Raw genomic sequence first — 10,730 nt, forward strand, 5'->3', positions numbered from 1 at the left:
AGGGGGGGAATAATAAAACAGACAGAGAGAGGAAGTATTCTTTGTTTTTCGTAAAAAGTTTTGCAAAAAAAGCTCACACCCCCTCAGCTCCGCTGGGTACCTAGGTAGAAAGAAGGGTGGTACGAAATCCCCTGTTTTCTCCTTTTGTAAATAAAGGCAGGGATCTTACTTTACTACTGTGGCGGCAGACAGCCACGACTCGAACCCGGCCTAGCGTACTGAGTACACACACAGAGAGAGCGTGTTACCGCTTTGGTTCTATAGAGGCCCCGGGTTTGGTTGCTTGTGGAGGGGTGAACTTGACTTCAGGTACGGAGTATGTGTTGCATGGCTGCCTAGGGATTGTTGTCGCAGATGGGTGGCAGAGTGGATTGTCATTTCCTCTCTCCGTCGTTATGGCCTGGCATCAATCAATCATTGCTGGCAAGAAAGACGATGTAGCATAACCTAAACGGCGTTGAAATAAAGCCATAATTCATAAATGTCTCCAAGAATTGAAATAATGGTGTCAGGAACGAAAATACCTGCATTAGACACTATACTGTACAGTTACAGACGTGTAAGCCATCCAAGCAGCTCTCCCTCAGCCAACCAAGTCATATATATCAGGATCGTTCCAGACATCCCGTGAGAACCGATTTAGGGAGGAGGATGGATTCCGCTTCCAATGGTGATGATGGATGAATTTCTCCGACTTTGACCCTACATCGACAAGGGATCTTCTCGCAATCGGCGGTGGCGGTTGCCCGGCTGGAGGAGGAGGAGGCTGCTCAGGCGCTGGAGCTGATGCAGAAGAGCTGTGGCGTTTGGGTTTGACGAGGAGGATAATGAACATCCCGACTACTAGCAGCAGGAGCAGGAGCATGATCTTTCGCTTTGTTGTCCGTCGCTGGTAGTTCGTCGCCTGTATCAAAATGGTTCAGCTGATGTATTAAATACAACGCTGCTGTACATCTGCTACATACCACTTTGAGTTCCTTATCCGCGGCTTTCACCTCGGTAGCCATCCTCTCGACATTGTAATCTATCCGGTCCAGCATCGTCCCCTGGTCGATGATCATCGTTTGCAGCTCGCGGAAAATGTCTGACAACTCAATGATCCCCTTAGCAATTTCATTGATCTCCCGCTCTCTCTGCATGATCACGGCATCGTTGGCTCCCATCAGTTTCTGGGAGGTCTGTTGGAGGGTGGACTGCGAGAATGATTTATCGGCGTCCGACTCCATGAGCAACGGATCTGAGTATGGGGTTGGCACCGGTGTTGCGGACCGGTCGAATGGCGAGGCCATTCCTTCCAGCTCTCGTAGCTCTATATAGTTGTTAATCAAATGTCCTCTTCTCTGAGGTATATCAACCTGCTTACTCTTCAAGTAGGTGCTTTGCTTCTTTCGAAATCGCGCGCTTGCCTCTTGAACTCTCGAGGCCAGAGAGATCTGGATGTTCTTCGCCATCGTCTCGTCTCCTTTGCTCACCCCTCCCTGCTGCTTTGTTTCCCGCACCATCATCTCGATTTTCTGGATGGAATTCTGGCACGTGTGAAATCCGCGGGTGATCTCCTGTGTCAACTGGTCGATCAGGTTCTCCTCTTCCTTCCGGGCCGTCTCATCTCCAAACCCGGGGAGTAGATGCTTCTGGTGCAGTTTGTCTAGCCGAGCCGACTTCTGCGCAATGTCCGCTAGCGTCTCCGTCACCTCCTCCTGCACGTCTACCCAGCGCGGAGGCAACAAGTCCATCTCGATGACGGCGTCGCCATCATCTTCAAAGCCCTCAGCACCCGCGATCAAGCCACGCCTCTCCTCAGATAACGACGGTGTATCGGAGAACCCATGCGAAGGTCCGAAGTGTCGCGGCTTCTTGGTCGGATGGTGAGCGAACGATTGACGATAGGAGATGTACCTGCGATGACGTCGTCAGTCTGCGCCAACATGCATGGTGTGGAGAGCTGTACAGATTCGTGCGATCCCGCCACATCCTGGTGCAGAGCAATCTGAGCTGCGGTTACCAGTCCCTGTCCGTAATCAACTTAATCATCCTTGTGAGGTTGGGACTCCGCACTGATCGCTGGATCCCTGCAACTCGCAGTGATGTAGCTTTCGTAGAGACAGAGCGGGAGGAAATAAAAGATTCAAAATTATCTCCAGGTACTCCGTAGACTCAGAGAATAAACAATAATAAGCATGATATGCTTCTCATCCGCGTGCCGTCTCAGGCTTCCAGTCTCCAACGTCGCCGCGGAGGCGTGTCATTCCGTTTCTAGCTTAGCGGCGGTAGCTCACCGGGGACTAGGTCCATCCATGGGCCGATCGACCAGACGCCAGGCACGTCTATTAATATTGATCTGTTTAATATTAGAATGTACGGAGTACAGTGATTCTGAATTTATAGATCTGTGGTAAAATAGAATTCTGCTTTCTATAGCCAGGGCATAGACACGGGCTATTGATTGTCTATTGGCAGCCTGCTGGTCTGAACTCCATAGGAGTACATGATCGGTCCTCACTCTCCTGTCTACTCGTATCGAGAATGGAAGAAACACGCTCTTTCTGTTGTTCTTGCTCTTGCCTTCTTATAACTCTGATCTTAAACTGTCTTCAGGCGCGTGGCATCGGCTTTCACAATGATCCAATATGAAGAAAAATTGGTGTCTCGACGGAGATCTCCTGGCGACCCGCAGTACATAATAGTACGGAGTATGTACGCGTATGCTCATCCAGCAGGCCTGTGAATCAAGACCTAGCCAAGAGTCCAATATCCGGGATTCAAGGCTTAATTTCATTCTTCATGATGCACGCGGGGGCTCTAGGATCGTAGTCAGTGGCAAAACCGTCCCAAGGTACGGAGTACTCCGTAGATACTCCAGAGTACCTAGGTAGATCTGCAGCGGGGCTGCAAGAGGCGAGAGGCTGAAGGTTGGTCACGTTTTTTGCACACACGCTACCGCCGTTTAGGCTTCAGTTCCCCATCCCCAAGTTAATCCGTTCTCCAGTCCCAAGACCCCCTAAAGCCAAAACCAAAACCCTCGTTTCCTCCGCTTGCTCTCCATCCTTCCCAGACTTCTGTCCTTTCCTTCCGCAGCTTATTTCTTCATCACGCAACCTCATCTTTCTTTCCGTACATCGACATCATGGTACGCATTGCTTTCCATTTCACTCTCTGCTGTTTCTACCCCCCCACTTGCGGGGCTGCCCAATATTCGATTTACGATGCACTGCTAACGTTGCAACCATTTCTTCCAGGCCGACTCTTTGACTGAGGAGCAAGTCTCCGAGTACAAGGAAGCGTTCTCGCTCTTCGTAAGTCCTCTCCCTTGCGACTCCATTGAGTGTGCACGAGCTGACCGTAGTGTTGCGTTACAGGACAAGGATGGCGATGGTTAGTTCCTTGCTCGTGACTCTCGGCATCCATCTAGCTATATCTCGATAAATCATACTGATGTTGGATCAGGCCAAATTACGACCAAGGAGCTGGGCACCGTCATGCGGTCTCTCGGCCAGAACCCATCTGAGTCCGAGTTGCAGGACATGATCAACGAGGTGGACGCTGATAACAATGGCACCATTGACTTTCCTGGTATGGAGCAATACCATCAGTGGCGACTCGTGTTCGAGGACGGCAAAAGGCTGACGATCGCAGAATTCCTGACCATGATGGCTCGCAAGATGAAGGACACCGACTCCGAGGAAGAGATCCGCGAGGCTTTCAAGGTGTTCGACCGTGACAACAACGGCTTCATCTCCGCGGCGGAATTGCGCCACGTCATGACCTCCATCGGCGAGAAGCTGACCGACGAGGAAGTCGATGAAATGATCCGTGAAGCCGACCAGGACGGCGATGGCAGAATCGACTGTAAGTTATGCACACTGCACATTCTGAACCCTACAATAATCGAACGAGGCTAACGAGACTCGCTCAGACAATGAGTTTGTCCAGCTCATGATGCAGAAATAAGCTGGCCGCTCCTGCGTGCAGGGGGCAGCGGCTAGAGCTCAATTTGCGGATATTAACTTGACTTGTCGAACGTTTCTCGCGGGTTGTTTCTCCTAGGGCTGCGATTTTGATGATCGTCATGATTGAGGACAGGTGTTTAGGCCGCTGGTCGTTTCTTTGGATCCGTCCTTGGTCTTGAGGCGAGAAAGCAGAGTGAAACCGCGGTAGCCGACACAGGGCAGATGGAAATATTTGGAATGCGACAGCTTACGAGACTGATTCCGTGGATTTTGCTTGCTTTGCTTTTAGTCCCCTTGCAAAATGTTTTACCCGGTCTAAATCCAGCCCCCTAACCTCAACACCTCAACCCCCCTACTCATCTTCCCTTCCCTCCCCTATCCCCATTCATCTTGTGTATGTTCCCCGTAGCAGATTCCGTTGCTATGAGTGTTATTAGTTAACAAGGAATTATGAACTATTTTTGGAATTGCAAATTCTCATCCATTAGCTTCCAAAGATTCATGGCTGTATCTCGACTCATGGCTATATATCTGGTCATCGGTTGAAGCGGAAAATCTCCATATACTGTCTGGCTAGATCAACCCCGGCATCCGGGTCGTCGTCCTGCTCATTCCATCCCCAACCCCAACTCCTTTCTGCTGCGACGGCATCATTCTGTTTCTTCTGCCGTCTCTTGGCCTCTAGCTCGCGCCACCCGCTCTGGCGCTGTCTTTGTAATTTGGCTTTGAGTTCCCTCCCCACGTCCGGGACCAGAATCGCCTCTTGGACGCCTTTGTCTGTGACGCCGAATCGGGACCAGAATTCGCGGATGAGCTGTGCCGTCTGGGCGTATTCCGCGTCGATGTCGGAGTCTTCGGGGACGAGGGAAATATCGATGCCGGAGTCGGCGTAATCGCCGCTGCCGTTTTCGGATGATAAGAGCGGTGATGATGAGGTTAGTGATGGTCCTCTCCATTCGATCTCTATGATGGTGCCTCGCGCCCGTGCCATCGGCTGCGTCTGTCGCACCTCGCCGATGCGCACTCGGAAGTCGCCTACATCGTAGGTCATCCCACCGGCTGTGACAGTGTGGCGATGGCACCAGAGGGGCTCGCAAGCGCGCACAAAATGCTGGAAGAGCGTGGCAGCGGAAGGAAGAGGGACCGTGGTCATGATCATGCCCGACTGCGTGGACGGTTTCTGCGGCGGCTGCTGGCCTGGAACAAGCGACAACCCCGGAGCATTCGTGTCAGGCATATCGGTGGGTTCTGACGCGTAGATGAACCCATGGTTAGGATAGTGGGAGAGGGAGAGGAATTGCATATAACGTGGTTGGGGCGGCGGGTTGGGCGCGTGGGCAGATGCAGGGAGACATGAGAGTGTATCCCGCATCAACTTGTGCTCGAGAGCCCAGCGTCCCACGGGTACCGCTTCGTCGCCATAAGCTGAGCGGAGGCGCTCTGAGAGGGTTGCCAATGCATTGGGAGCGTTGGGAGTCGATGGGATGAAGAAGACCCTAGAGACATTAGTCTGTGTTTCATTTCGACCAGGCTGCCAGCAAGGCGTATCTTACCCTGTAATCGGCATTTCTGCGAGATATATATAGGAGATTATATCTTCCAACCGTCCCAGCGCTTGAGTTCGATATAGAAAGATGGATGCAGGCTGTTATAGCAACGACAGTAGATAGAAATCCAACATAAGCATATAGTTAGCAGACCAGCACACCCTTTTGAATGATCAGCTGCAGTGACAGATATAGTCTCAGACACACAATATAATCGAATATAGCAGTAAGAAGGTAAGAAAGATCTCATGAATCTATAGGCATCATCTCATCAATGATCATATAAAAAAAATCGATTATGACGATTCAGTTGTCAATCCGTCTGCGAAAAATCCGGACTGCTGCCCAGGCAAAAGAACACAACCAACCGCGGTCAATTTCCCTGGAACTGATATAAATAAAATAATTAGACAGGACTAGAAGCTGAGTGTGTCGTTAGCTAGGCTGTGTTCATGAAGGCACAATAGGCATTCCATAGTAGTTGCTAAGTTCTCACACGTGACAAACAGACAAACAGCTTTTCCGTTTTTAGGCGCGAGCTTGGCCAGCAGAAGCCTTCTCTGTGATCGCCCCCGTTCCCAAGTTAGCAGTGTGCCAAGAGTCCAGACCCATGGCTCCAACGGCGCTTCTGGGGCAGAGAAAAACAGGATGAAACGGCTCAAACCGGCCAATCCTTGGCCTGCAATCCAGAACCTAATTCTGGGGTGTTGCCAAAGAAAACCACGGCCATCATGACAAGCGGAGGGAGGCAAAGGGACGAGCATTGCCGCGGCGGAGGGATCAGCTGGGCTATCAGCCGCCGAAGCCTGCGCTCCCTGCAATCCTCCGCACAGGCGCTTAAGAAGAGACCCTCAGTGGGTATGCCAGCCCACTCTCGATTGGGCCGTGCGGCTGCATGGGGGAGCCGGAGTGACTGCGCTGTCAGCGACACTCTGGTCTTTGCAATCAAGCATTGCTATCGATTGTGATCTATTCTCAGTCATTCCTGTCCTGTCTACCAGCCGGGTTCTTCTTTCTTGTCTTGACCCTCGTCTCGCCCTGCCGTGGTTCTGTATCACTTCTTTGTTACGAGCTCCATTTGTACTGTACATACATACAGGACGCCGTCGCCGTTCTGCCTGGACTGTTTCGAGCAATCTGACCGGCATGCCGCATTGAGTTCTTCTATATTGCTTGTTTTCTGTTTTCTTTTCAACGCTCTCTAGATACCTGCAGTCATTTGTTGCTGGTATCAACGAGAGCGGGTGACGGTCGTGTGCTTCAGCCAACATGCGATTTGTGCGCAAGAGCTTGATCATTCCAACATTCGTGCTAACAGTCCTGATCTATCTCACCTTGAATAACCTTCCGATTCCTACGAACCGGCCAGAGATCACCATCCAGACGACCTCTTCCAATGGGAAGCCAGCACAGAAGGACAACCGCGTGCACTGGCAGAAGCCGCCGGAGAAGTACCCAGTGACCTCCTTCATTCCCCTTCCAACAGATCCGCCCGTCAAGATCCCCCGCATTCAGTATGACTTCCCTCGCGAGCATTCCTCTGATCGAAAGAGGCGAGAGGAGAGGCAGGCGGCGGTGAAGGAGGCGTTTACACATGCATGGAATGGCTACAAGGAACACGCATGGCTGAAGGATGAAATAGCCCCCATAAGTGGCGGTTATGTCAACACCTTCGCCGGGTGGGCCGCCACATTGGTGGACGCGCTCGACACGTTGTTCATCATGGGAATGAAGGACGAATTCGAGAATGCTCTGGCAGCGCTCGAGGAGATCGACTTCACAACCACCGACGACAAGGACATCAATGTCTTCGAGACGACAATTCGGTATTTGGGAGGGCTGTTAGCTGCCCATGATCTCTCCAATGGGAAGTACCCGGTGTTGTTGAAGAAAGCCGTCGAGGTGGCAGACTTTCTGTATGGCGCATTCGACACCCCAAACAGAATGCAAATGTCTCGGTGGGAATGGAAAAAGTGAGCAATCTGCTGATGCTGTCATGGAGAACTATGCGCTGATGTTGTTAAAGATCCGTTCAAGGGATGCCTATTCGACCGGCTCGCAACACGCTTCTGGCGGAACTCGGGTCGCTGAGCTTAGAGTTCACGCGGTTAACCCAACTGACCGGCGACCCAAAGTACTTTGACGCCATCCAACGGGTCACGGATAACCTGGAACGTGCGCAGCCTAAAACTCAGATACCCGGATTATGGCCCATAGTGGTAGATGCGGAGAATCTGGTCTTTGACGACAACCGCTTCACGGTGGGTGCCATGGCCGATTCCACTTACGAGTACCTCCCCAAAGAACATTTACTTCTCGGTGGCCGGACGAAACAGTACCAGCGGATGTACGAAGCAGCGATTGAGGCTATCAAGCGTCACCTTCTCTACCGCCCTCTAACGAAAAATGGCGAGGACGTTCTCTTGAGCGGCAACGTCCATACGTACGGATCGGGAACGATCTCGCTGGAGACACAAGCCCAACATCTCACCTGCTTTATCGGCGGCATGGTCGGAATCGCAGCGAAGATCTTTGAACGCCCGGATGAGCTGCCCATCGCCCGAAAGCTAGTCGACGGCTGTATTTGGGCGTACGACCTGATGCCAACCGGGTTGATGCCGGAGGTCTTCTATACGGCTGCGTGCGATGACAAGGACAACTGTCCGTGGGATGAGAAGAAATGGTTGGCAGAAGTGCGCCGTCTTGCTACCCATCGTGGCATAGTCGGGTCCAGTGAGGATGAGGATGGGTACGCGCGGGAACTGGTCTCGAAGGCCAAATTGCAACCAGGGATCACGCTGATCAACGACGCTCGGTATATGCTGAGGTTAGTTTCGTTCAGACGTTCTACATCGCTTGCATTCCGTTGCTAATGCTGAGCAAACAGACCGGAGGCGATCGAGTCAGTGTTCATCATGTATCGAATCACGGGTGACAAAACGCTGCAGGACGCAGCCTGGCGCATGTTCCAAAGCATCGAGAAGCTCGCGAGGACGCCGTATGCGCATGCCGTGGTTCAGGACGTGCGCACCATCGACACGGGGAAAGCCGACAAGATGGAGAGTTTCTGGCTTGCAGAGACACTCAAGTATTTCTATCTGATTTTCTCGGAACCGAGCCTGGTCAGCCTGGATGAATATGTACTGTAAGTCAGCCAATCCCCTATCAACCTTGTCGTTGTTATTATCTTGTCGGTGGGGGTAGCCGCGTAGTGTCCACGCGGCCTGCGGACCTGGCAAGTCGACCATTTTAGTTCGTCTATTCTCTTTTATTTTCCTTCTTATTTCTTTCTACCTTTCTCTCCTTCCTTTTCTTTTCTTTTACTTTACTTCTTCTTTCTTTTTCTCTTTTTTTCTATTCGTTCCCTAAACATCAAATATTTCTATTTCTACAGACGCTAACACAACTCAACCCTTTTACAGTAATACCGAAGCGCACCCCTTGAAGCGCCCTCCTGCTTGAAAAAAGGAATATGCAGAGCGTATAGTATAGATGTTGCAGTCTACTTTCGCCTGCAGGACAGGTCCGAAGACTGCTTAAGCATTCCTAGTGTATCTCGACTTGACTCAATTGTTGATTATCGCGGGAGGTCTTCCATACATAGACTTGCGAAAAGTACTGTACCTTTTTGCTGTTGCTTCCTTTTCTCCCGAGTTATCGATCGACAAACAGCAACAGCACCTTCAATGCTGCTGATCGATTCATGGGGAGACAGTGGACATCTTGAAAAGCATTATCGGCGTGGCGTGGCGTGTCGTCCCAGCCTCTTTCTAGCCTCTTTCTTTGGATCACTAATCCGGCGCCTTTTGCTTACTTGATTTACTTGTTTTGTCGAAATTTGTTGTGAGATATGTACTGCAGGCTAGCTATATAGCTATTAGCGGATAGATACCGTGCGGTCGTACCTGTCTATATAGGCCAGGACAGGAGGAAATGTAATGGATCTAGCCAGTGCCCATATATGATATTATTACATAGGTACTATACTTCTGTCGTCGACGAGTCTTCTAGGCTAGAAAAGAAATGACTCTAGCAGCAAATTATCAAGTGATATGAACATCTATTGGCATGGACGTATGTATGGACGTACAGTATCTAGGTAGGTTGTCAATCAATAATACCAAAAAGAGAGAGAGAGAGAAAAGAAAAAGAAAAAGAAAAAGAAAGAAACATTGCCCTGTACAACGCGATGGACCTCGGCCTCTGTTGTCCTGAATGGACTGCATACACTCTCAGAAATACGATAGACTACCTACATTCAATTTTTGCATGTTTTTACCATTCTAGAGAAAAGGAACCTACTGTCAGCCAAGCGAGAATGGATTATTTAATTACTCCCCAGCGATGAGCTCGCACCTCAACGCGGTGCTGGGGTCTAGTAGTCCATATTCATTTTTGTTTATTATATGGATGAAGCCCAGATGAGCTTCCCCCTCCTTTAACCCAGTTGCCATTTCCAACAAATTTTGAGGCAACTCCCCCCTAGATTTAACCATGATATTGCTTCCCCTAATGCCTATTATTATTATATAAGGCAAGTAATAACTTATTAATAATGATGAATATCCTTAAGTCTTCTACTATTCTACCTATCTAATAAGAATTAACGACAAAGCCATCAATTAAGATTGCAAGCTGTGTTGAAACTACTAGGTACTAAATACTACCTAGTCTTACTACCCTTTCTAGGGCGAGGTAGTTATAGGAAGCATATGATATCTTCTTGTTTTACTTAAAAAAAAAGATTAGGGCCTTATGAATACTCCCTATCCACAATACTATTTAAGAAGGATGGTATGGGGGGGTAAAGAATAAGGTAGAATAGATTGGTCCCTCTTGTATCCTATTATTAGGCCTAATTAATAAGAAATATCCCTTGACCAAGACATGTTACAAAGGCAGGGTAATAAGAGGGTGGGAGTATCAGTAGTACTACTCTTAAGAGTGATTCCTTTTCTCAAGAGAATGCTGATATTTTCACCCTAAGGGCGCTATGGTGGACTGGATGAGGGAAAGGCCCTGGGCCTTGTCTGGCTATGCTGATTCTGTATCTATAGGTAGTAGGTAGGTAGATCTACATAGAGGCTAAAAGTTCCTCGCATAGATAGACCAGGTATTTTTTTTTTCTTTCAAGCCAGTCAAGAGAAGCGAGATCCAGGAGGTCGAACAATAGGTAACTTTCTTCTGCTTTATTTTTTTATTTTTTATTTTTTATTTCATTTCCCCCCACCCCCCC

The 10,730-nt window shown here is 49.7% G+C and overlaps 4 protein-coding genes across 4 annotated transcripts; 2 read left to right on the forward strand and 2 right to left on the reverse strand.

Annotated features, from left to right (window-relative positions):
• Positions 1-583: 583 nt before the first annotated feature.
• VTN77DRAFT_3400 (uncharacterized protein) lies at positions 584-1,971 on the reverse strand (the record flags this gene model as incomplete). The annotated part of the gene is made up of 4 exons (XM_069419345.1): positions 584-904; positions 966-1,309; positions 1,364-1,896; positions 1,949-1,971. 4 exons carry the CDS (start codon positions 1,969-1,971, stop codon positions 584-586), a joined length of 1,221 nt encoding a protein of 406 aa, XP_069278669.1.
• Positions 1,972-3,124: 1,153 nt separating this feature from the next.
• VTN77DRAFT_3401 (calmodulin) lies at positions 3,125-3,948 on the forward strand (the record flags this gene model as incomplete). The annotated part of the gene is made up of 6 exons (XM_069419346.1): positions 3,125-3,127; positions 3,237-3,293; positions 3,357-3,372; positions 3,445-3,570; positions 3,634-3,846; positions 3,914-3,948. The coding sequence occupies 6 exons, from the start codon at positions 3,125-3,127 to the stop codon at positions 3,946-3,948; spliced, it is 450 nt and encodes a 149-aa protein (XP_069278670.1).
• A 534-nt stretch (positions 3,949-4,482) lies between these two features.
• On the reverse strand, positions 4,483-5,514 carry VTN77DRAFT_3402 (uncharacterized protein; the record flags this gene model as incomplete). Its single annotated transcript, XM_069419347.1, has 2 exons — positions 4,483-5,443; positions 5,501-5,514. The coding sequence occupies 2 exons, from the start codon at positions 5,512-5,514 to the stop codon at positions 4,483-4,485; spliced, it is 975 nt and encodes a 324-aa protein (XP_069278671.1).
• Positions 5,515-6,763: 1,249 nt separating this feature from the next.
• Positions 6,764-8,956, forward strand: VTN77DRAFT_3403 (uncharacterized protein; the record flags this gene model as incomplete). Its single annotated transcript, XM_069419348.1, has 4 exons — positions 6,764-7,467; positions 7,521-8,321; positions 8,382-8,639; positions 8,917-8,956. 4 exons carry the CDS (start codon positions 6,764-6,766, stop codon positions 8,954-8,956), a joined length of 1,803 nt encoding a protein of 600 aa, XP_069278672.1.
• Between the last annotated feature and the right edge of the window lie 1,774 nt (positions 8,957-10,730).

Source organism: Rasamsonia byssochlamydoides (genome assembly GCF_041956645.1).
Source record: "Rasamsonia byssochlamydoides strain NRRL 3658 unplaced genomic scaffold VTN77scaffold_23, whole genome shotgun sequence".
NCBI classification, from domain to species: Eukaryota; Fungi; Ascomycota; class Eurotiomycetes; order Eurotiales; family Trichocomaceae; genus Rasamsonia; species Rasamsonia byssochlamydoides.